General features: G+C 37.2%; 2 protein-coding genes and 1 long non-coding RNA gene across 3 annotated transcripts; 2 read left to right on the top strand and 1 right to left on the bottom strand.

Annotated features, from left to right (window-relative positions):
* Positions 1 to 254: 254 nt before the first annotated feature.
* LOC311292876 lies at positions 255 to 3064 on the bottom strand. Its single transcript, XR_014627833.1, has 4 exons — positions 2512 to 3064; positions 1677 to 1826; positions 1312 to 1363; positions 255 to 703 (listed from the first exon to the last, which is right to left on the bottom strand). It is a non-coding gene; the product is annotated as an uncharacterized lncRNA (long non-coding RNA).
* Positions 3065 to 14186: 11122 nt separating this feature from the next.
* LOC311292198 (GTPase IMAP family member 8-like) lies at positions 14187 to 18746 on the top strand. Its single transcript, XM_084411788.1, has 3 exons — positions 14187 to 14823; positions 16145 to 16825; positions 16959 to 18746. Coding segments are annotated over exons 1-3 (1575 nt in total). The 5' UTR covers positions 14187 to 14822; the 3' UTR covers positions 17852 to 18746.
* On the top strand, positions 17778 to 26686 carry LOC311291781 (uncharacterized protein). The gene is made up of 5 exons (XM_084411022.1): positions 17778 to 18861; positions 20955 to 21380; positions 21772 to 21813; positions 21888 to 22526; positions 24701 to 26686. Exons 2-5 carry the CDS (start codon positions 21149 to 21151, stop codon positions 26659 to 26661), a joined length of 2874 nt encoding a protein of 957 aa, XP_084267148.1. The 5' UTR covers positions 17778 to 18861; positions 20955 to 21148; the 3' UTR covers positions 26662 to 26686.

Genomic DNA, 26686 nt, shown 5'->3' with positions numbered 1-26686 from the left:
GCATACTGTGGGTACACTGGGAAAAGTGTGGGCATACTGTGGACAATGCAAAGATGTATTGTAATATACCTGTGGCCTTAACAAACAACAAGATTAGTTTGGTTGTACTTAGCATTTGCCACAATACATGCAAAATAATTGCACTTGTTGAAATAGTACATTATAAGTTATATGTTTCAAATAATAATTTTATTTATTCACAGTCATGTAAAAAAAAAAAAATATATATATATATACACAATACATTACCGTTCAAAAGTTTGGGGTCAGTAATTTTTTTTAAATACTTTTGAAAGAAATCCCTTCATCTCATCAAAGCTGCATTTATTTAATAAATACATTAAAAAGAGCAATATTCTGAAATATTGTTGCAACTTAAAATAACTGTTTTCTGTTTTAATCTATTTTACAAAGTAATTATTCCTGGGATGTTAAAAAATTATGTTAATAATTTATTACAGTAGCCAGCATCCAGTCGTCAGCATGTAAATCGTGGAAAAAAAATTAGGAACGTTTGAACAGAACTGTCAAAAGAGCAGCATTTATTTTAAATAGATTTTGAGTCTTTTGTCTTCAGAGTCCTCAAGTCCTCTGGTTCTTCTGCTCCTTCCACCATCCCAGTCTCTTGCATTATGATTTAACAGGATCAGGATCAACCCCTTCGGATGCTGCGGCCTGGCTGTTTTTTGTGTCAGTTTTTTCTCTAACGTGAGAAAAAAACAACAACAATTGAAATGTTAACACATTTTTTTACAAAAAAACAAAAACAAGGGTTGTTCCAAGTGTAGCCTAATTTATATATGACTGGAGAAACCTGAGAATAATTTGAGTTCCGGAAAAATAGTTACAGGTGTTTATTATTATTAAAAACAAATTTAGGCGGTGTTGTTGAAAGAGAAACATACAGAGAGTGAACCAACTGAGGGCATGATGAAATAAGAGCATGAGAACAGTTTACTAAAATTATCAACACAACGTAAAGAATAATTTTGTCACTTTGTACTCACACTCATGTCGTTCCAAACCTGCATGATTTCTTCTGTGGAAGATGATATTTTGAAAAATGACTCAAAAAGTCAATGGGATCCAATGGGATTTTCATTGTACAAAACAGATTAAACATAATTCAAAATATCTTCTTTTGCATTCCACAGAAAAAAGTAAATAATACATGTTTGGAACAACATGAAGAACAAACCTTTTAATGTCTTTATCAATAAATCATTGATAGATTTAACTTGCAGCCTGAATATGTTATTTTTATTACCCAAAAATAGAGGGAATGTGTCTGACGGTCAAACGAGTACTTACACAGAAAAAGAGTGACCTGTGCCTGAGTGGCTCTTTTGGGTTTATTATTTAGCTGTTTGAGACACATCACAATTAAGGAAAAAAGAGAGAAGACAACTGAATATTAGTCAAATATTACATAAATCTATACAAATAAAAATTATTATTTTTTCATCAGTGATTATTGACTAATTAATAGTCAATCTCTGGTCCTCGAAGTGCACTGTCTTGCAGTTTATGTTCAGACCTGATCAATCTCACTTGCTCTTTTAACCAAAAGAGCTTGATTAGCTTGTCCAGGCGTGCTGGACCAGGGCTGGTGCTAAAGTCTGCAGGACAGTGGTCCTCTGCAAAATGTTCGGAACATGACTAGATCGATCACTTACAGCAGTGGTGTCCAGTCCTGGTCATGGAGGAGTTTAGCTCCAGCCTGTCTGTAGTGTCTGCTGATCCTGAAGACCTCGATCAACTGGTTCAGGTCTGCTTAACTGGGGTTGGAGCTCAATTCTGCAATCAGGATTAGATTGCAATAAATACTGAAAAGAGAGAGGACAAACAACATTTCAAATACAGTATTTAATGTTGATCTTAACTTTAAGATTAATAAATGCTGTAGAAGTAATTGTTCACTAATTGTTGGTTCATGTTAACTAAAGCTAACAAAATGAAACCTTATTATAAAGTGTTACCATTTATTAATAATGAGAGAGTTGGCCATACGAGTATAAAATTAATTAATAGGAATCTTAAACTGGTTCAAACTAGGCTACTGTATTGTATGTTAATACTAGGCACAACTGGCATTATAACACTCCTTTAATTTGCCCTCCAGGTGGGCGTTCCATGTGACGTCACGTGAAATCAATGAATTAACCGTCCAGTGAATATTTTTAAGTTAAATAAATTAGCACTAGTTTACTTTCATTCACACATTTGGAAATTGCCAGCAAAACCTTTACAATACTATCAAAATCTCTCATATACTGTACACATACAATGTGATTAAAAGCCTAAATTACAGCACAAGTTAACCTGCCTCTAGCTAGTAACAGTTAGCTGCTACTGTTAACTTAACGGATGAGAGATGCTAGCGGACTTTTCCTGAAGACACTAAATCATTTCTATAAAGTAAATATTCAACGGAAGCGTGTCATTTACATGAAAGAATGTGTCAAAAGCATTTGTATGTACTATTTGTGTAAGTTTGGGGACTAAGCTTACCTGAAAGTAGTGAAAACAACAGTGAGAGACGGAGTTACTGCTTGTGTCAGTTGAGCTGTCGTCCCGTTTCCATGGTAACGGCCTCCGCTCCAGTTCAAATGCGGCTCGAATGTTCAGCGCGAGCGCCCATTAAAACACGTAAAAGTCACGCAGCATTTACATAAACATAGAATTGATGGAGGGAATTATTTGATAATCAGATAAAATATCTTGAAAACTTTGGTTTGTTCCATTTGTTCCTATTTTAATAAAACCTGTTTAATTATAACCTCAGTGAGATCAATTATGCAACATTATAACTTAAAAATATCCATTAGGGAACGTTCTCTATAAAGGTTATTCAAAAAATAACCACCCTGCAACGTTCTGGGAACGTTATTTTATGGTTGCAAAATAATAACTTAAAAATAACCATTAGGAAACATTCTCTATAAGTTATTTTTAGGTTATTTAAAAGTAACCACCCAGCAACGTTCTGGGAACATTATTTTATGGTTACATAAAAATAAAACCAAAAAAGAATGTGCCCCTACCAATACTAACCTTAGGGGAATGTTCTGTGTTAACTGGGTAGTCTGTCTGACTTTATCCGTCTGTCTGGGAACAGCTGCAACAAGCAAACAGGTAACGATAGTACTTGTCTTGCTATCTTGTTGACTGTGTGCAGTTTTAGTTAAGTATGGGATTGACTGTTGAATGAAATAACATTTATGACATTTTACAGGATCGTTAAAATAGTTTGATTTACCCTGAGCTTCTAATCTTAAAACAATGATTTAACTGTACTGTTATGGTGGGTTGCCCACAGTAAACCCTCATGGTGGCCCCACAGTGAAAAACAGCTATGGGCCCTGCATGGGCTAACCCACTGGGGGCCTGTGTGGGTTTTCTGTGGGCAGTCCCACAGTGGGTTGCCCACAGTAAATCCTAATGGGGGCCCAAATGGGTAAAACTGCTATGGGCCCCGCATGGGCTAACCCACTGGGGGCCCGTGTGGGTTTTCTGTGGGCAGTCCCACAGTGGGTTGCCCACAGTAAATCCTAATGGGGGCCCAAATGGGTAAAACTGCTATGGGCCCCGCATGGGCTAACCCACTGGGGGCCCGTGTGGGTTTTCTGTGGGCAGTCCCACGGTGGGTTGCCCACAGTAAATCCTAATGGGGGCCCAAATGGGCAAAACTGCTATGGGCCCCACATGGGCTAACCCACTGGGGGCCCGTGTGGGTTTTCTGTGGGCAGTCCCACGGTGGGTTGCCCACAGTAAATCCTAATGGGGGCCCAAATGGGCAAAACTGCTATGGGCCCCACATGGGCTAACTCACTGGGGGCCCGTGTGGGTTTTCTGTGGGCAGTCCCACAGTGGGCTTGCCCACAGTAAATCCTAATGGGGGCCCAAATGGGCAAAACTGCTATGGGCCCCACATGGGCTAACCCACTGGGGGCCCGTGTGGGTTTTCTGTGGGCAGTCCCACAGTGGGCTTGCCCACAGAAAGCCCACATGGGGCCCGAAAGGGTTTGCCCTTGCCCACACTGTCCCACAGAAAACCCACACTTACCCACAGTGGGCCCACACTGGCATGTTTGCTGGGCTCGGCCCGCCTCCAGCCGCTCGTTTTTTTTTCCGGAAAGACTCGGTACTGCCTATCTTTCTTTTATAAATATAATAAAACTAAAGACTTTTTGGAGATATGAAGGATGCAATACTACTCTATAGGTACTCAAGATTAACATGAGATTGACTGAAACTGAGTTTCACCCCCCCTTTAAGTCTCCTTTAAGCTTCCCTCTTTTTCTCTTTTTGCTGACCTTATTCTTTTATTTCATCCCTATAGACTTATAAATAAAAAAAGTGCAAATTTTTTATGCATTATGATGATTTATTCAAAGATATGACTTAACCTTGTTGTTTGTGTGTGTGTGTGTGTGTGTGTGTGTGTGTGTGTGTGTGTGTGTATGCTATGTATAATTACATAATGTGAAGTATGCAAATCCAGGATATATATATATATATATATATATATTTTTTTTTCGTTTCATTGTTTGTTCACTTCACTTCCCTGACCTTGTGTAAGTTCTGCAATAAACAATAAAAAATAAAAATAAAAAGTGGATGCTGCACATTGGTGGTGTGTTGAGAAGATTCCCCCCACTTTGAGTGCCGAGAAAATTAAATTTAAAATTTGAGCGCTATATAAATGTAACGAATTATTAATATTATTATTAACTTAAAATTGAATAACTTAAACTATAGCCTAACGATTGAGTAAATGATGAAAGAAAGCACAAAGTTAGGCTATTTTCAGATGTGGAGGTAAACAACACTTTACGTGAGAAAATCGAAAGTAAAAAGAGTACGAAATCTCTGGAGAAAATACACACGCATCTGTGTTGTTACATAATTATCTCGATCAATGTTAGTCTTTTTATTGTTAAGGTAGAAAGTTACCTTTTGTTTCTGTTGTGGGGCTTGAGGTCGCCATGATCCAAGGACAAATCACTGCTCTCCGGGATCTCGAATCCCACAGATAATGGCGATCACTCACCTGCTAACAAAGGAAGCAGGAAACCACCGAAACTCATATGCAATTATAAGAATAATTTCTGCAATGCACAGTTCAGTATGCGTCGGCCTGAATGTGTGATTAAAAATATAGTAAAGTATAATATAGCGGAATTGTGACCACCTGAAATATGTTTGGATTTTCCATTTCAGTTGACCAAATAAATCCCCAAAACCATAAGAATCCTGGACTCATTACAAAGGAAAATATTGGCTAATTACATTAATGTTTTAACTATATCTTGAAGAAGCGAAATGCAATTGAAAATCATTATATACACACACATTTATATATATATATATATGTGTGTGTGTGTGTATATATAGCCTATATATATAGACACACACACACAAAAATAAAATGGACGATGGCTGGGAATTAAACATCCCAGGTCAACCCAAAACGGTAACACCAGCAACAGCAACCTTCCTCAGCAGCGGATCTACAGCCACAGACTTCAGAGGTCAGAAGATCTCCTCAGACAGAGGATGATATATGCACTTAATGTTCATGTGCACTAGAGGGCGATCTAGGACAACTCCTTGTGTGTTGTGTCGATGTACCAAAGAAGACCGTACTACGGTTCCCAGTAAAGAAAATGTGAGTTAACACATTTAGCATCCGTTAGCATTCAGCGTATCGTTCATGTTATATATAAAAGATAAAGATATAACAGAGGACCTCCAAGGAGATTAGTAGATTATGAAATTAAAAATATTCATTTTGAGGAACTCTTTCGATACAGAGTGAAATGTTCAATGTTCACTGCTAATGTTTGAGTATTTGATTTATGAAAATATCCAAAGGTGGAAAGGGTTGTATATTCAATATATGCCATATAGTGATCAGTGAACAGAATGCCACTGAAAGTTTTCTGACAGAAATTCATAATTTCACTCCGCTTTATTGTGCATCTATTTTGTTTCTGAAAGTCTCTATTGTCTTTGTCATTTACATTATGACTCATTCCCGCAGGAACTGTATCTTGAACTTTTACCTGCACCTGTTGCTCAAGAGGGACAGTAAAAGTTTTTTAACCTTTGTCATGACTGACTCCTCCCGCACAGATTTCGTCTTGCAGGCAATGAGGAGGCAATGAGGAACACTCCCAAGAATGACTTCTAAACCTCCACATAAAGGTAACACATTTAATTATAAACACATTATTGTTTGTTATATGATTTAGCCCTTAGTCAGGGTAGCATATTTAGTTTTTGACATGAATGAAAAGGCTGTGATGGACAGAAGTGGGCCTACAGTGTGTTCAATGGATTGAACTGTTGTTTAACATTATGCCAATTATTTATTTGACAAAACGTCTTTCCAAAAACCCTCAGTAGACAAAAATTCAATAAAAGCGTTTTGAAACTTGTGAATTGTGAAAATGACATATGATCTAGGATCTTTACACAGTACATATGACGATGACGATTATATGACGATCCCTCACCGAATCACTTTCATCCATTTCAAATTCAAAATGGCGTATTTCTACAGTCTATGTAATTGTAGAGTAACATACGACATAAGTTTAGTTTAATGATGAATGTAATTAAAAACTCTATGAACTGTAGTGATGCTAGTGAGTTTTTTTGTGGGTCACAGAACAGTGTCAGGAACAAATGAGTGTAAAAGGCTTTGTTCAGTGTTGAGAGCAAAGCCGCTCCCACATTTGACGTTCCCGAGGTTCAGACCTCAGAATTTTTGCGAGGTGTACAGGTATATAATACAGTTTGAGAAATAACTGTCTAATATTAACTCTATTTTGTTTGGTGCCGCAAGGGATATTGCACAATGCCAGGATTGCAGTTATGAGTGTGAGAAGACTTGGCGCTGTAGTGTTACACAGTGTTCGGCCATAAACCAATTACATAACTTTTGTTTTTAAGTAAGGGGAAAATCCAAACAACACGGGTATATCATTATCAAACAACATATCATCCATATTCATTTTGTTAATAAAAGTTTGATGTTTAATATAAGCAAAATTTTCATCGTACTATTTTGTTGATGATGTGTTTTAAGGGGAAAATCCAAAGACCTTTCATTTATTTTAGTTACAACGTGGGTATATGTCATCAGTCTTATTCCTTTTGTTAATGAAAGTTCTGTGTCGGAACATAAGCATGAGTTTGTCATTGTAATATTTTTTATTGTTGTGTTTTTAAGAGCATTAAGAGTAATATTGAATCAATATTAAAGAATTAACATTAAAGAAAAATCAACATTAAAGAAAAAGCTTTGGACAAAAGCGTCTGCTAAATGAATAAATGTAACGTTAAAGATCAAAATAAGCGCTACAGATTTTAAGCATCATTGACAAATATCTTTTCTTGTAAAATATGCAGTGTATAATTGTTAAAGGTGAATTGCGCAACATTTCATGTTGAAAATACCCGTTTTTCTAACCCATACATGCTTAAACAATTGCCTGATGGGCTGAATGAGCCCTTCTCTGATCACTGCGATTGCCTCTATAATCCTGTACAGTAAAATAAATAAGAGGGATTCGGGACGGAATTTGAGACTGGGCGTGACGTCATGCGCGTTCAGTTGCAGTGTTGCAGTTTCGCTTGTCGCCAGAGGGGGCATAGTTCTGCAAAAACTCAGAGACTTGTGCAATGCACCTTTAAAAACAGTGTTGTCACAAGTTTATTAATTAGTGCATTTATTAACTGCATATTTTTTAATTCTAAAGACAGAAGTCAAAACCTGAACCTCACAGCGATTGGTTGCCAACCATGTTTTTCTGCTCGCGAATGAAGTACTAAAATGATGTTGTAGCGACTGGGCTATTTGAATCATTCATTCGTTTGGCCTGAATTAACAAATTCAGACTCTCTGTGTTTTCTAAGCACATTCCTTCCCAAAACGTTCTTTGCTAAGCTTACTAAAGCTTGTAAGCTCCTGACCCCCCAAATACAAATCATACGCCGGCTCCAGAGAGACTGGAGCAAATGGACTTTTACGACACTAATTGCACCTCAGAGACACTCCAGAACCTGAAACTAACATTCCTCTCTGCACCAAAGAGATAACGAAACTTTCTCCTGCTACGTGACATCACACCCCCCCACACACACAAACATCCTTTGTGTTTAACTTAGAACTTAGAGATATTCTTTTTTGATATAATGTACAATTCCATTATGCATGTTGATTAGTGTTGCTTTGATCATATAGTCATGATCTTCAAGTGTTTAGCTCTGAAATGTATTTTTGAAGAATGTTTCTCCTCTTTCAGCGGCTCATCAAGCTCCTCTGCTAGAGAGATAACGGAAAGCCAACATTCCGACGCACACACATACACAAACTTTGAATATTAACCTTAGAATATAAGCATGTCATATATCTCCTATACTCCAGTTTACCAGACAGGTTATATTCGCTTCATTTATGACGTTTATTTGAATGAACAAACCTTAAATGTGTGTAATTATGCATATCTTATGTAACTTGGTGTTCTATAATCTTCATATGACAAGTTTCATAATTATCTCTGTAATCCTCGCAATCTAACAGAGTCGAATTTCGATAGCAGAATGCAGTAATGTACATTGTTTTACACATTTCATATGTCTTGAGCAAATCGTCTCAAATTTGATATCCCTCATGACTCAATCCAGTGGGCGTTGCCTGCAGGACAAAGAAACTTCTTCCCGCTCTGAAATCTCTGAAGGTGATTGGGTGTTCGCGCGAACAGAGGCGTTAACCCATCTTTTCCATAAAAGACCGACTCAGGAAATCTCCGGGGGCACTTTTTACGAACCCTCTTCGTCAGCGAGAAGATCCATATGGCTCCCTTTTTGGGAGCGTTCTCCGTTTTTCTTTTTCTCTAAGTCTTTCCTTTATTTTCGTCTTCGGACTCTTCCCCGTTCAATGAAGCGAACGGAGCAGGCAACTTCAACTCAAAGAAGACAGAGACTCTTTTGAAATTCCCGCGATCACGCTCAGGTCTCTCTTCCTCTCCGGTCAGACTTCGGGAAACACCAATTTCGGCTTCGGCCACCGTCTCCGGGCGCGCACCTCCGCGTCACTCCCTCGTCTCCGTTTTTCTTTTCTTTACTAAGTTATTTCCATATTTGCCTCTCCCTCCACAAAGGGAGATGAACTCTGAATCATGTTTCTGGCAACTTCACGTTCGGTGAACCTTTAAAGGGGGGTGAAATGCTCATTTTCACTCAATCTCCTGTTAATCTTGAGTACCTATAGAGTAGTATTGCATCCTTCATATCTCCAAAAAGTCTTTAGTTTTATTATATTTATAAAAGAAAGATAGGCTGTACCGAGTCTTTCCGGAAAAAAACGAGCGGCTGGAGGCGTGCCGTGTGGGCGGAGCTAAAGCTGTGCTAACGCACCGAGCTAGAAACAACACACAGAGACAATAGAAGCAGTTTTACTCACCGAACCGTTATCATTGTGACTGCTCCATCCTTAAGCATTAGACGATCTGCAAATCCGTCGATCTGGGCTTTGTTTATAAAACAATCATCGTCGAAATGCAGGGAACAAACAGTCTACACAACTCCATTTATGCTCAGGAAAAACTAACTCCATCCACTGGTGCCTTAACGCTGGGTTCTTTGGGAATCTGTGCAGGGTTGTCTTGCCCTGGCAATCAAAAACACACTTCTTTGGTGACATTTCTCTCGCTCTGGTCAGTGAATGTCTCTGCTCTCGAATGCGTGTGCGCTCTTCCGGGAGAAGTGCCCTTAGAACCCATATAAGGAAATTCCGCACCATCTTACGTAACATAGACCCATACTCGAAAAAAACTTTCCGAAACTTGTGACAAACCGGAAGGAGTATTTTTGGAACAAAAATACTCCTTCAAACGTACAACTTAGTTTTTGAAACTTTGTCCATGTTTAGCATGGGAATCCAACTCTTTAACAGTGTAAAAAACTCAGTATGCATGAAATAGCATTTCACCCCCCCTTTAAACTTCGCGCGAGTCTGCTCGCCCCAAAGACACGAGGAAACACGCCCCGCTCTAAAAAGAGCTCTTCTTCAGCAAATACAAAAAGAACCATACGCAAGTAATGATTTTTGATTTGATTGATGTGATTTCTTGTTGTCTCTCTCAAAAGGTTACTGTCTGTGATTTTGCCCAACTGCAGAGCATGTGAGCGGAGTGGAGCGGGCGGATCTTGGACAGAGCGCAGAGCGGCATTTTTAAAAGGACGGAGCGTCGCCTTATTTCCCGCTCCAATTTCGCTCCGGTCACACCACGAGTCTGAAGCATGCTCAGTCAAACCTAAACCAGGATCCATCTGTCTTGCACAGTCATCAACAGTAGACTATTTTCAGTCAAAACTCGGCTCAATAATGGAGTTCAAAAAGTAGGCTACTTCAAAAAGGAGAATGAGAAGTCATACAGGTGTACTATTAATATAAAACTAACTAACAATGATAATGTGGTACAAGAAAACGAATGTGGACACATCGTTTCAGTCAGCAAAGATTCATTTTGGAATCTCAAAAGACACATCTCTCGAAAACATGAACGTGAGCTATGCGAACACGCTGAGAAGAAAGCAAAAGGTCAGTAAATTGAAAACGATAACTTGTAACAAAGTGTAAATTAAATATAGCGTAATATTCAAACAAATTCGTTTTTTCATTCAAGTAGACCTAATGGTTCGTTTTATTTAGCCTAATTTGTGTCGTCCATAATAATATTTATATTATTTGGCCCATTTATTCGTTTAATTTTACAGCAGTTTGTGTGTACAATGGAAGTCGATTTAAATTTTAATCGTGCGCGTTGCGCAAAAGTTCACTTTTCAAAATTCTGGCCTTATAGTTACTTTAAAAAAATGTGTATGTATATTTTTGTTTATATAATTTTTATTTATATTATTAGGCCCATTTATTCGTTTAATTTTACAGGACTTGTTGTGTAGGCTATATTCCTTAGGCCTGTAATTTGAAATAAAACATTTCTATTTGAAAAATGTTGTTGTTACTCTTAGTTCTTTAGGAGGTAAGGCTGTGGTCTAAGCTAAAAGTAATATACATGTAGATTTTTTTCCTTTTTTGGAGCGAGCGGGGGGCGATTTGAGTGGAGCGCGAAGCAAACCTCGTTGAGCGCTGAGCGATAATGAGCGGAGCGGCCTGATGTAGCTTTGAGCGGGGGAGCGGAGGGGTGAACAGTTCCGTGAGCGATGAGCGGATATTCTCACCGCTCCACTCCGCTCACATGCTCTGCCTAACTGTGATCTTTCTTTGATCGCACATGTTAGTTTCACTTTATCTCTCTCTCTCTCATTTTCGTTATTCGTTTAGTCTTGTATTTGTTTACGTGTTCTGTATATACATACATATTTACTCTGCGTGAATTGTAGTTATGTATTCATTAGTTCAATTATTAAATTCCATTTATTCCTGATTGTCTCAATGCTCATTTAACAAAGTCAATGAAAATGTTTGATCCAAGCTACATGCTTTATCTTGTTACGATTTAAGTAACCTAATTTTATAAACACAGCGAGTTTTTTTTTTTTCAAGGCCAGAAAAAAAATACTCTTTCTTGGGTTTGTAAGAAGGATAATTTTACTTGAGATTTGATAAGTTAATCTTACGTTAATGTTTGCTGGACAAACAGGTTGTTTGATAACTAAATTAATTCCATGGAAAGTTATCCCATAACTTCGATTTGAAATAAGATTATTGATATATGAATGAGGAATTATAATTCGTTGTGATTGGTTATTCATATATACATATCGATCTAGTTTCAGTTTCGATAAATTAATGTAACTGTAATATGCAAAATATTAATCATATTCATGATTAATTATTAAAATTCCCTATAGATCATTTGAGCTAATGTTAAATGTACTACTAATGCCAGTGCGGTTACAATGTGCTGCATTATACTTGTTGAAACACTGAATAATATATTTTGTACAAATACAAAGACAGTATATACGAATGTTGATCTTCTAGCTTTATTTATTATGTAGAAGATTGTCTAACATATGCAGACGGTTTGTTTAAGTGAAGTATCCCTTTAAGCCTCACAGTTGTGGCTACTTAAAAAAAAAAAAAAAAAATACCACGAGGTCAAGACAACTGACAGAAGCTCATCCTCGATATTGTTAATGCGGATAGCATGTGAACTGTAAGAGGTTCAACCAGGCGCTCAGGTAAAGTTATAAAGTCCGTGATAGGTACTCTTGGGGTAGGGAACCCCCCCCCCCCCCCCCCCCCCCAAAAAAAGCAGGCACTCAGTCAAGCTTTCAATGAGGAGAAGGATAGAGTTAAAAAGCCTTTAAATTGTATGGCTTAAGTCATTTTAGAAAACAAAACAATGCTGATGGCATGTGGTTGATTAATAAAGATGATTGAATTTGTACCTCATTATTATACACTGTTAGACCTTACCGGGGTTTTTTACAGTAAAATACTGGCAACACTGTTGCCAGTAATTTACTGTTAATTGTGCAGTTCTTTACTGTAATCTACAGTATGTTACTGTAAAATGCACTAAAACTCGAGTTAACTAATTTCACTTGCAGAAACCTTAAATTGACCAACTGTCATTTAAATGTATTAAACTAAAATGTCTAATGCATTAATAACATTAGCAAAGTATTACTGTGAACTTATTTCATTTGAAACCACAACAAAACTTTTGTAAATAAAGAGATTTCCACTGGATCAGCAACTACACAGTCACTGCCTGTTAAATAAAGCAACATGCAGCGTATCATCAATGTTTGTAGATCTTCTCCTGGACTGAAGCACAGGCTCTACTCTTCTGCACAACGGTGACCCAAAAAACGAAATTTTACAGTAAACTACTGGCAACAGTGTTGCCAGTATAAACCTGTTTTATAACTTACAGTTTATTACTGTTAAAATACATTTTGTGGGTGTGTCTTTTTATCTTACACTGTTAACCCTTTCAACCCCACAGGGAAATCCACACTACAAAGAGTAAAAAGTAACATTGAGACAGTGTTGCAGTGAGATAATTAATTATGTAAGTGATTGTTGAGCATTAGTGATGAACAAACACCTGCTGTTAACAAGCAGAATCACTGAAGAAAAGAGAAACACAAGAACAGAAAATAGAGAAACACAATAACTACGACTGACTTCCAGCCATTACACATTATTACACTTATTATTAACCAGTATGACTTTATTTCTGTCAAACAGAAGTTTTTAATTGAAAATGTTTTTTTGAAGTTACCATTATAGAGATCAGTGCTTGCTTTAGTTGGGTTGCTGATGCTAAAACATTTGTCTTTCTTTTGCTGCTTGAGCTGTGTTTTTGCAAGTCACACTTGTGCACACACAGTTTATGAATGGTTGCCGTTGTAATGCTTATGATGACAAAATCATCATATTGCCTGTTCATTCACTAAGGAATTAATTCTTATTCATTCAGAGTTTTATCTTCAATCAAAAGTGTTACATTAGCACCACTGTGAAACTACAGCAATAAATTACTATGACTCATTTTTTAACACATCATGCATAAACCAAAAAAAACAGAGCTACACTATGTTTTAGAAACAGAGATATCACAATTTAGCACATTAATCTCAACAATGGTGGCAATATTTCTTTTTTATTATTATTATTCATGCAGCAGTGCATGCTGGGAGCTTTAAATTATCCTGGAACCCAGCATGCATTGCGACATGAAACTTTTCACCATTGTTGAGATGCATGTGCTGATTGTTGATATCTGTGTGTGTCTGAACCAAGCAGGAGTAAAATCAAATTGAATGCACTATATGATTGTTATTTTTCAGAAGACCTGATTACAGAAATAATGATTTCATTATGTAGATACACAGATATATTCTAAATACCCATAAATTCAATGAATATATACAGGAAAAATCTGAAAATCAGACAGTCCAAGATGATTGTGACATCATCACAACAAAAACACCTGATCATCTTCCTCTTGACTTTTTCTTGCCATAACAAATGTGTTTTATAAACTCACTGTTACAGCAGTCAGAGAAAGATGAATGGTAAGAAATCCAGGGACAAGAGACCAACTAAAGCAAATACTGATCTCCATCATGGTGACAACAAACTTTATTATTAACTAAATCTCTGTTAATTCTCAACAAGAACTTTTGTACATGTATGAAAGAAATAATGTTAAACTGTTTTGTAAACTGGTTTCACACTCAGTGTTACTGGAAGTCAGTTGTAGTTCTTGTGTTTCTCTTTTTTCTGTTCTTGTTTCTCTGTCCTTCAGTGATTCTGCTCATCAGGTGTTCATCAGTGTCTCAATTCACTCTCTTCTTTTCATTCACTCTGTCAAGGGGACTATATTAGTGAACTAATGTAGAGAATAGGGAATGAGGGTGTAGGGTGTGATTGGGAAAACAGCCTCTGAGTGTCGACTTTGAGCACTGTTAATTCACAGTATATTCCTGTAGGCTAGTTTTATTTTCTACGGTATATTACTGTTTTAATGGAAAAGGGTATGAGACTGTCTGAATTACGCCTTTTTTTACAGCAAGGGTTAACAGTGTACCTCATTACACCCTTTTACTTCATTTTGGTATTGCATATTCCTGTGTTTTATGTTTACCATGGTAACATCTTAAAACTTCTTTAGAGAATTATTAAATCTTATTGCGTTTTACCTGTTCTCAATTTTGTGTTTTGTAGAAGAAAAGTGATTATTGTGTCGTATTAAGTTGCAAATGCTTTTATTTCAGCAGTATTCATTCGAAGGAGAGAATGGAGCAAAGACAGAGACCCTCCCAACAGTAAGTCTTCACATAGTAATGTGTTTTATTTGTAATGAATCCTAATTACCAAGTCAGAACAACTATTAAGAAATCCTTTGGATTAAAAAATATTATTCTGCACAAGGCAGTGCTGTTATAATCAATAAAATAAAACTCAGAGATCAGGCTCTAAATGAGTTCAGTGATTAAGGTAAAAAAATTATGTCAAAACACAACCAACACCATCAGATCTCCTTTTCTCGTTGTTCATCTGGCTGTTATAACTCAGGTACAGCAGCCAAACAAAATCTAAAGTTAATAATGTAAGGTTTAAGGCAGCCCAACTAAAGCAAACACTGATTTTATGAAAACGTATGGTTTTCTCCTTCAGTGATTCTGCTTGTTAACATCAGGTGTCTTCAATAATGCTCAATCATCACTCAATTAATCACTTAATTATCTCATTAACTTTAACGCTGCTTCAGTGTTACTTATAACACTCTGAGTGTGGATCATATAAACACTGAGAGTGTTCATTTAACACTGGGGATTTTGCTGTGTAGTTTTGTGCCTCATTAAATTTAACATTTAATTAGTGATGGGCAGATCGAGGCTTCATGAAGCAATGAAACAGTTGAACCAAATGGGCCACCAAATTGATCACCAAAAATCCGCTATCTCAAAATAAAACTCCTCTCACAAAAACCCACGAGGTCAATATGCGTTTATTTCACTTTTATACAGATGTGCGACTGTGTGGTCTGTTCCCGACCGTGTCAATCAAACGCTGATTCGGCGGACCACACCTGATGAAACACTTAATGAAACACTTCGAGGCTTCGTTTGGCCATAGTCACGTGACTTGGGTGTTTTGAATCACGCTTCGGATCAGTGTTTCGAAACATCTGCGCTTCGGGATCTCGCAAAGCTTCGGAACGACTGTTTTGCGTCAGCCATCCCTACATTTAATTGAATATTCAACAGTAGTATTGCTCTGCCTGCATTGACACCATTATATGAGAACTGAACTGAACTGGACAGTGACATAACGGTTTAATCCAGAGCGGCTATATAAATGAACTAAATTAATAACTTTTTGCAACAAAAATTAACAATCACTGAACTTCCTTAAGCTGGACTGTGGCGCTATTTTCTTTTAGAAACAAACTTTGTTGCATTATTTTCCTGTTCCCTCTGTAAAGCTGCTTTGATACAATCTGTATTGTAAAAAGCGCTGTAGAAATAAATGTGACTTGACTTGACTGTGTGCCTCATTGGTAATTAATCACATGTTTGTTTGTTTTCATGTATTTTTAGAAATAAGTGTAAAAACATATGTTCTGCTTAATATGTTTTTCAGTGTCATTACGGGCATCTAGTAACCCTGAACTGAACCTGGTGTTCGGTGGAAGCGATGCGGCTCTGAAGGCCTCTGTATCGAAATGTTTTATGGGAGAAAAAACACTTTCCTCTTCACACCAGAGTGATTCCAGCACAGAGTGTGTGATTTATGAAGTTGAGCTTCATGGACGTCTGATCAGTCTGGTGGAGCTTCCAGCTGTCAATCATCTCTCAGAGGAGGAAGTGATGCGTCAGACTCTCCACTGTGTGTCTCTCTGTGATCCTGGAGTTCATGTTTTCCTCCTCGTTATTCCTGATGGGACTCTTACTGGTGAAGACAAAGCTGAAATAGAGAAGATCCAAAGGATTTTTGACTCTAGAGAGCATTTCATACTGCTCTTCACCTCAGAGCTCAGGGTTGATGATCCAGTGACAGACTTCATAAAATCCAGCAGAGGTTCTCAGAGGTTAATCAGTTTCTGTGGAGGTCAGTACAGAGTGATGGGGTTAAAGGAGCCGGAAAATTCACGACAGATCCCAGAACTACTGGATTATATAGAGAACATGAAGACTGAACCATATTCACTTCAGATGTATGTGAAAGCTCAAGAGAACAGAGTCAGACATGAACTGGAGGAACAACATAAAGAAGAACTGAAGAAAATGGAGAATAAAATCAAAGAGTTACTTCAGTCAGTGGGTGAGTGTATACACTTCATATAGAAACTAATGTTTTAAAGGGTCAGAAAATAACAGAAGAGTCAACTTCTTTACGTTTTCAGCTTCTGCACTTGTTTTCACTAAGTCTTTTTGTCTATCAACTTTATTTTTAGGTGCTGAATGTGAACTGGATGATCTGGAGCGTTTGAGGATTGTGCTGATCGGGAGGACAGGAAGTGGAAAGAGTGCAACAGGAAACACTATTCTGGGAAGAAATGAGTTTGTGAGTCTAACATGCACAGATTCAGTGACGACAGTTTGTGAAAAGGGAGTTGGTGAAGTTGATGGTCGATCAGTAGCTGTTGTTGATACTCCAGGACTCTTTGACACGACACTGTCAAATGATCACGTGGTGGAAGAAATAATGAAATGTGTTTCAATGTCGTCACCTGGACCTCATGTGTTTGTCATTGTGTTGAGTTTGGGAAGATTCACCAGAGAAGAATCAGACATTGTAGATCTGATAAAGAAGATCTTTGGTCATAAATCTGCTCACTTCAGCATCGTTCTGTTCACTAGAGGAGACGAACTCAGGGGTAAATCTATAGAGGATTATGTGAGGAAACATAGATCAGCAGAACTGAAGAAACTGATCAGAGATTGTGGAAACAGATTCCTGGTGTTCAATAACAGAGAAAAACAAGACAAAACTCAAGTTACTCAACTGTTGAACATGATAGAAGAAGTGAAGAAAACGAATGAGGGTCGATACTTCACTAACAGCATGTTTGAAGAGGCAGAGATGTCCATTAAAAGGAGAATGGGGAAAATACTGAAAGAGAGAGAGAGAGAAATGCAGAATCAGAGAGAAGAGTTGCAAGCTAAATATGAGATGGACATGAAAAACATGACAAAGAAGCTCAACGAGGAGAAACAAAGAGCAGACGAAGAGAGAAAGAAAATGCAGAATCAATTCAGAGAAAAAGAGGAAAAACTCAGAAAAGAGTTTGAAGAGAAAGAAAAAAACAGAACAGGAGAAACGAGAGACTACTCCAGGACTCTTTGACACGACACTGTCAAATGATCAAGTGGTGGAAGAAATAGTGAAATGTATTTTACTTTCATCACCTGGACCTCATGTGTTCGTCATTGTGTTGAGTCTGCGAAGATTCATCAAGGAGGAATCAGACACTGTAGATCTGATCAAGAAGATCTTTGGTCATAAAGCTGCTCACTTCAGCATCGTTCTGTTCACTAGAGGAGACGAACTTGAGGGTGAATCTATAGAGGATTGTGTGTGCAAATATGAGTCTGCTGAACTGAAGAAACTGATCAGAGATTGTGGAAACAGATTCGTGGTTTTCAATAACAGAGAAAAACAAGACAAAACTCAAGTTACTCAACTGTTAAACATGATAGAAGAAGTGAAAAATAGTAATGAGGGTCGATACTTCAATAACAGCATGTTTGAGGAGGCAGAGATGTCCATTAAGAAGAGAATGGAGGAAATACTGAGAGAGAGAGACAAAGAAATTGAGATCCAGAGACAGATATTACAAGCTAAATATGAGATGGACATGAAAAACATGACAAAGAAGCTCAACGAGGAGAAACAAAGAGCAGATGAAGAGAGAAAGAAAATGCAGAATCAATTCAGAGAAAAAGATGAAAAACTCAGAAAAGAGTTTGAAGAGAAAGAAAAAGCAGAACAGAGGAAACGAGAGATTGAAAACCAGAAACAATCAGAAGAGGAAAAACATTGAAGAGCTGAATATCATCGAAGTATAGAAGAGATGAAGAGAGAGACTGAAAATCAAAGAATTAAAAACAGCAGATATGAAAGAGAAGATAGAGAGAAGAAAAATACAGACATGATCAAGAAAATATGATAATTGAACAAGAATGAATTATAGCAGAAGTACAGATGAAACAAGAAGAAATAAAAAAGCGATTTGGATGAGAAAAGGAGGAATAAAGAAGAAGAGGAGGAGAGACAGAGATAGACACAGAAAAGACTGTGACAGGCCGTGACCCAGTAGAGCTGAACATACACAGTGCTTGGCTCTGAAGCGAAAGGCAAATATGCGATGCACCTTCTGCTTGTTATATACCTGTGCTGCGAAGCGATGTTAATGTGCATTAGCTTGTTTAGTTTACACTCAAAGTGGATTGGTCTCTCAAGCGAGATCCCGTTTTTGTCGGCCCACCTCCGTGTACGTCAAGAGTAATCAACAGTAATGCAATCATTTTTCAATCTTCTTGTTTAAAGTGCCCCTGTAATGCCATTTTAAAGTCTCAAGATTTTGTTTTGGAGGTCTCCTACAACAGGTTTTACATGCATCAAAGGTAAAAAAAAATGGTTTAATTTTCTCATAATAAACATTGCACATCACCACATTTTTCAGTGATTCTGAAACGACTCCATGGATGAATCAATCTCTCTAAATCCCTCCTTTTCGTGAGCTACTGTTACGGCCCTTGCCATAACACAAACGAGGGTCAACACGGAAGGCTCGGTCCAATAGGGTTTTTATTAACAAACAATAGTCATAACATAACGTTTGGGAGAAAAGAAATAGGGGAAACAGAAAACGAGCGCCACTCGACTGCCGCACCAATCCCGCCTCCCAGATGTAACAACGGGGCTCCTTAAATCCACGCTCCTCTTACACGGTCCACAGGTGTAGAGAATCTGCTCATAATAAGACATGTAATACACATTTCCAACCACTAGAGGGCAGACAAAACATTAATAATCTTTAATCACTGTGAATAAGAACTATATTGTTTGTTTGATGCTAATTATATAATAAAAAGAAAGACTGATTAAACGAAATATAGCCTGTGCTTGCAAAAATAACATGGTTGTATAAAGTTTACTTTTTGTTTAGTCATTTTGCTTCCACATTGCTGGAAATATATCATATCACATCATATCATATCATATCATATCATATCATATCATATCATATCATATCATGTATTTCTTTTATTATAGAAATACTTTATACACAGCAAAATCCCCAGTGTTAAATTAACACTGAAAAGTTTGAATTATATAAACTCTTAGCAGAGTGTTAAATGAACACTGAAGCAGTGTTAAATTTAATGAGCTAATTAAGTGAATATTTGAGTGATGATTGAGCATTATTGAAGACACCTGATGTTAACAAGCAGAATCACTGAAGGAGAAAATCACACATTGTAAGTTACCATTATGGTGATGGGTGTTTGCTTTAGTTGGGCTCTTGACCCTTATGTTTACTTTAGATTTTGTTCGTCTGCTGTTGTTGATTTATAACAGTTAGATGAACAAAGATCTAATGTGATCTGAATCACACTTTTCAGTGTTAATTTAACACTGGGGATTTTGCTGTGTAGCATAGAAAATGTCCTGTTGCAAAAAAAAAAAAAAAAAACTTTTTAATGCATATCACTGATGTGTGAGATGAGAATTAGCTATATATTATAACAAAATTAACATTACCTTGTTTAAAAAGCATTTTATATATCGATATAACTATAGCTATATAATATTATGCACAATCTGTCATACCCACTGAACACCTCTGAAGTAAACTAACCCTGGATCATGAGCTGCAACAGAACGGGTTGTGTTCAGAGAGTGGCTTGCTATGGTAAAGTAGTTGAGTTTACCCGCTTACTTACCCTTAAACATATACTAAACATGTACTATGTCACATAACCTGCTTTCTGGAATACCCCCCAGGAATACGCCCCTGAACCGTGACACCCTGGTTAAACACATTGGGCCCCACATGGCTATGCTGGTTACTTTATGTATTTGCTTTATGTAAAAATGGTTTGATTAAGAAATAAAGCCACATTACATATTCAACTTTGTTTTTAAGTGGCACTCATATGAGTTTAAGCATCACTACATTTTAAACTGAGATTGTGTTTTAATTGTATATTGTTTTAACATCTCTATTTTCTTAGTACTTTAAATTTATCCGATGAACATCCAATAAAACAAAGTCATAAGTATGTACATGTATATATGTGTTTGTGACTTCTAGCACCAATGTAATTTGAAATGATCAGGTACAGTACATGTATCATATGCAGTAATATTTTTCTCCTGTGAAAAACAATGAAATGCTGTTAAAAATTGTGTGTGTGTGTGTGTGTGTGTGTGTGTGTTTTAGAGAGTGTTGAAGAATGTGTCAGAAGACAGTGAAACTACCTTTTGGGACGAGCAGCGTTTGACAGTGAAGCTCCTCCAGATGTTGTAGAGAGAGTCGGAGTCAACCGTCCTCAGCTGCTCCAGACAAACATCTCAGAGTGTGTTAATACTAGAACACACTAGTGTTAATACTATAAAAACTTCATTTTGGAAAAGATGAGCAGGGTGAAACAAATGCTGAAAGTATTTGGTGAAGAGGCTATTAACCGCACAACTAATGAAAGCACACATGATGCTAAAGAGGCAACTGAACCCGGCTCATCACTGGACGAAGACAACAGCAGACCTGTGCATTCTTTTAAAGAGGTTAAAGCATATGATGACAGCCATAAAGAGAAAAATGAAGAAAAAAGAAGTATATCCAGTTTCCTGGGTATCCCAGCACATTGTAAGTATTCAAGATTGTGCTGCATTTTAGATACTTAAATAAACTTGCATTATATGTACAAATGAATGTAATTGCATTTAATGACAACATACAAAATCAAATGCTATATATAGCACAGAGAGGGACATGTTGACACATATACAGACACTTGATCTGATGAATATGGATTTATATCTGATGAATACATATTTACTCTTATTAATTTACCAGGCACTTTCATTCATGACCAAAATATTTCATTATTAACAATTTACATCATTGTGACATCACACTATGGTGTCACAATATAGTTAAAAGTGTTAATTATTAATTTAGCAGATGTTTCTTTGCAAAGCAACTTACAATTAATAGCATAACTAATATATATGTGTGTGTTTTATTTTGATTGCAGGGAGCAAAAGAGAGAGAAGTCCAGATGCCAGTCGCCCTAACAGTAAGTCTATGTGTAAGTCTCAGTGTATTCTACTTAATATAAAAGTCCATTATTTATTTTTGTACGTTTTCCAGTGTCAAAGCTGAATCTGGTTGTGTGCGGGATCGACGAGAAATTAAAATCCTCCATATCAGAGCTGATCCTGCAGAAAACAGATATAAGATCAAAGTGTGTGAGGAGAGACGTGAAACGTCATGGGCGTCTGATCAGTCTGGTGAAGATTCCACAACTCAGTCGGCTCTCAGAGCAGGAAGTGATGCGTCAAACTCTCCGCTGTGTGTCTCTTTGTGATCCAGGAGTTCATGTTTTCCTCATCATCATTCCTGATGCTCCATTCAATAATGAAGACAAAGCAGAAATGGAGAAGATCCAGAAGATATTTGACTCCAGAGAGCATTTAATGCTGATCTTCACCTCGGACCTTTCTGTTGGAGACTTAGTAACAGATTTAGTCAAATCAGAAACTCTGAGATCAATCAGACTATATGGTGGTCAGTACAGAGTGATGGGGTTAAAGGAACCTGAAAACTCAAGACAGATACCAGAACTACTGGATTATATAGAGAACTTGAAGACTAAACCATATTCACTTCAGATGTATGTGAAAGCTCAAGAGAGCAGAGCCAGGCGTGAAACAGAAGAGAAATATAAAGAAGAACTGAAGAGACTGGAGAATGAAAATAAAGAGTTAAAACAGAAGATACCATCACAGGGTGAGTGTATTTTACTCTCAAAATCTCTGATAGGACCCATTATGATTTTCTCTGCAAAACCCCCAGTGTTAAGTCCCCCTGAGGTGAAAATCAGGGTTTTAATATTGTTTATATGTCTATGTGGTGTTTTTAACACTAGAACAACCGGAATTCCATAACTACTAGAACGACCATAGCGGTCATTCTGACCGTTCATACTTTGACGTTCATATCAGCCGTACTGAACGTCATTTTCGTCATGTCATATCTATTGTACATGTTAACCTTCTCTTTTCCAATGAAGCTTTTAATTCCTGTCGTCATAGCCCTTAAAACAAGCACAAAAGAAAGATTGCACCGACAGGTGCTGCCTCTATTTGAGGAACGTTTTGCGTCAAAATAATAATTTTTTTCACCGCACTCACCACGTGAATAGACACGCACAAAAGTTAGGAAACGTCAAAGCTTCATACCGTTTAGTACAGCCCTGTTTGTACATAAGTTCAATAATCAATTCAAAATCTAAAAATAAATAGATCTACAATGATAGGTAATAATAAACAGTACACAACATTTTAATTCAAATGAATGTGAAAATGTATACAAACAGCCTAAGAAAAAAACATGAACATTAGCTAAACAAGAAAACGAACTGCTTTAGAACGATTAGTTTCAGTGAACAAAAAATATTAACGAACAAAATCAGGTTAACTGCCCATTTGAACGGCGCAAACACCCCGCATCTTTGACGCTTACGCACATTCCACACAGGTAAACACCGCCTTTTGTGTGCAGCTCCCACACACTTTGTGACATTTGGCACATGTCTCCTTGGTTTTATTTTGTTTGCAGTTCCTCCAGTTGTATGGCTTTTGATTCCATGTGGTCGGAGTGAAGTTCGCTCGCCAGCCATGTGATGAAGTCCCTCCGCGAAACTTGCAATGTAGCGGACTTATGATATCTGTAACGCGTGCGGTCAAAATGACCGTTATGGTCATTCTAGGTAGAAATAGTCACAACTGTTTAGTGTTTTGTGATTTTAATAAAATAACAGTGGCAGAATAAAATATACACATATTTAGGAAAAGTCAGAGTCCTACAGCCACATTTATTTTATTTTAACAAAGTTATTACATTGTAAAATTTAAAAACGGTAAAAATGACCGCCTTGGGAGTTCTAGTGTTAATATACTTTGAGACAAACCATGTGCAGAAAAAGTCAAGGACCATTGCTGAGTATTTTGTCCTTAAAACGGCAGTGAACCAAAGACTCAGGGCCCTATTTTAACAATCTGAAACGTAGTATCAAAGTACCAAACGCGAAACGCAAGTAACTTTGTGGGCGGATCTCGCAAATCTAAAATGGGTTGGTCTGAAGTAGCTACATTACTCATAGGTGTGGTTTGGGCAAAACAATCAGAGCGACATCTCACATTCCCTTTAAGAGCAGGCATGCTTGTTCCATAGCGGATTGCTAACATAACGGTGGATTTACCAGGCGCACGCCAGGAGCGGTTCTATTATACCAGCGAATTCTGTCTGTGAACTGAATTTCCAGAAAAAGTGGTTATGCAGCAAGACAACGACCCCAAGCACACAAGTCGTTCTAAAAAAAATTGTTAAAGAAGAACAAAGTTAATGTTCTGGAATGGCTGAGTCAAAGTCCAGACCTTAATCCATCTGAAATGTTGTGTAAGGAAAGACCTGAAGCAAGCAGTTAATTTGAGGAAACCCACCAACATCTCAGAGTTGAAGCTGTCCTGTACCGAGGAATTGGCTAAAATTCCTCAAAGTCGTGCAGGACTGATCAGCAGTAACTCAAAACATTTAGTTGCCATTATTTCTGTTCAAGGGGGTCTCAACAGATACTGAAAGCAAGAGTTCACTTGCCACACAGATATATAAAACTTTTTTTTTTTTTTTTTTTTACTTTTAGGACTTCTGTGAACATCTGATGATGTTTTGGATCATATTTATGCAGAAATATAGAAAATTCTAAAAGGTTCACAAACGTTAAACCTATGCTGCGTGTCCTGTCATGATTGTGCCACTTTTGTTACTGTTTTATTACTCTTTCTTCCTTTCCTATAATATAAATTAACAAAGAAGAGCATCATTCTACTTTGAAAACGTATTTAAATTCAGCAGTGATGTCAAATATATATATATATAATTTTGTGTTTCATGTTCTTCAGATCAATCAGATGATCAAGAGGGTCTGAGGATTGTGCTGATCGGGAGGACAGGAAGTGGAAAGAGTGCAACAGGAAACACTATTCTGGGAAGAAATGAGTTTCAGAGCCAATCAAGCTCAGATTCAGTGACAACTGTTTGTCAGAAGGGAGTTGGTGAAGTTGATGGTCGATCAGTAGCTGTTGTTGATAGTCCAGGACTCTTTGACACGACACTGTCAAATGAAAAACTGGTGGCAGAAATAATGAAATGTGTTTCAATGTCTTCACCTGGACCTCATGTGTTTGTCATTGTGTTGAGTTTGGGAAGATTCACCAAGGAGGAATCAGACACTGTAGATCTGATAAAGAATATCTTTGGCCCAAAATCTGCTCAGTTCAGCATCGTTCTGTTCACTAGAGGAGACGATCTAGACAATGTCACCATGGAAAATTATGTGAAGGGAAGTAGCTCTGCTGAACTGAAGAAACTGATCAGAGATTGTGGAAACAGATTCCTGGCTTTCAATAACAGAGAAAAACGAGACAAAACTCAAGTGATTCAACTGTTGAACATGGTAGAAGAAGTGAAAAATAGTAATGAGGGACGATACTTCACTAACAGCATGTTTGAGGAGGCAGAGATGTCCATTAAAAAGAGAATGGAGGAAATACTGAAAGAGAGAGAAAGAGAAATTCAGAATCAGAGAGAAGAATTACAAGCCAAATATGAGATAGAAATGAAAAACATGATGAAGAGACTCGAGGAAGAGAAACAAAGAGCAGACGAAGCGAAAATGAAAATGGAGAATCAGTTGAAAGAAAAAGAGGAAAAACTCAGAAAAGAGTTTGAAGAAAGAGAGAAAACAGAACAAAAGATCCGAGAGATTGAAAACCAGAAACAATCAGAAGAGGAAAAACAGCGAAGAACTGAATATCATCAAAAAATAGAAGAGATGAAGAGAGAGATTGAACATCAGAGATTACAGTATGAAAAACAGCAAAAAGAAAAACAAGAAGAAGATAAAAAGAGAGAAGAGAAATACAGACAAGATCAAGAGAAGATGAGAAATGAACAAGAGCGCATTATTGCAGAATTACAGATTAAACAAGAAGAAGAAAGAAAAAATAGAGAATCTGAGGAGAAAATGAGGAATAAAGAAGAAGAAGAGGAGAGACAGAGATGGGAGAGAGAAATAAAAGAGTCTGAAAATGACAAAAAAGAGATTCAAGAGGAAATTAAACGACAGCAGAGAAAATGGGAGGAAAACAAGAAACGACAGATGAGAGAACGAGAGGAAGAAGAAAGAAAGAGAAAAGAGAGACATGAGGAGCAACTGAGAGAAAAACGAGAAGAACTGGAGAAAATGATAAAAAAAATTAAAATAGAGACAGAAATAGAAAGACAGAAGATAGAAGAGGAGAGACAGAAACAGAGAAGAGAAAGAGAAGACAAAGAGAGAGAATATGAGGAAAAAACACATGAAATGAAAATACATAATGAACAACTAGAACGAGAGAGAAAAGAGGAGTGGGAGAGAAGAAAACAAGCAGATGATGAGAGACGAGAAGAAGAGAGAAAGAGATGGGAGAAAATGATTGAAGATCTGAAACGAGAACAAGAAGAAGAGAAAAAGAGAAGAGAAACAGAGGAGAAGAACAGACAAGAAAGAGAAGAGAGAGAGCGAGATGAAATAAAACAGCAACATGAAGAGGAAATAAAAGACATTAAGAAGAAACATGAAGATGAAGCCAGAAAACAAGCAGAAGAACTGAATGATTTCAGAGAGAGAAAAGAGCAACTCAAAGAGATGCTGGACGATCGTCAGAAACAACAGGAAATAATGGAAAAACTCTATCAACACCTGAAAGAAGAGAAAGTCAAAGAAATAAGAGAACAAAAAAACAAGAAAGAAAAAGAAAGACAAGAGCTACTACAAGAAATTGAAACACTGAAAAATAAAAAAAGTTGTGTTGTTATGTGATACTTTGTAAAAGCACAAATATGAT

Source organism: Rutilus rutilus (genome assembly GCF_951802725.1).
Source record: "Rutilus rutilus genome assembly, chromosome: 1".
NCBI classification, from domain to species: Eukaryota; Metazoa; Chordata; class Actinopteri; order Cypriniformes; family Leuciscidae; genus Rutilus; species Rutilus rutilus.
This window is presented reverse-complemented; position numbering and strand designations above follow the sequence as displayed.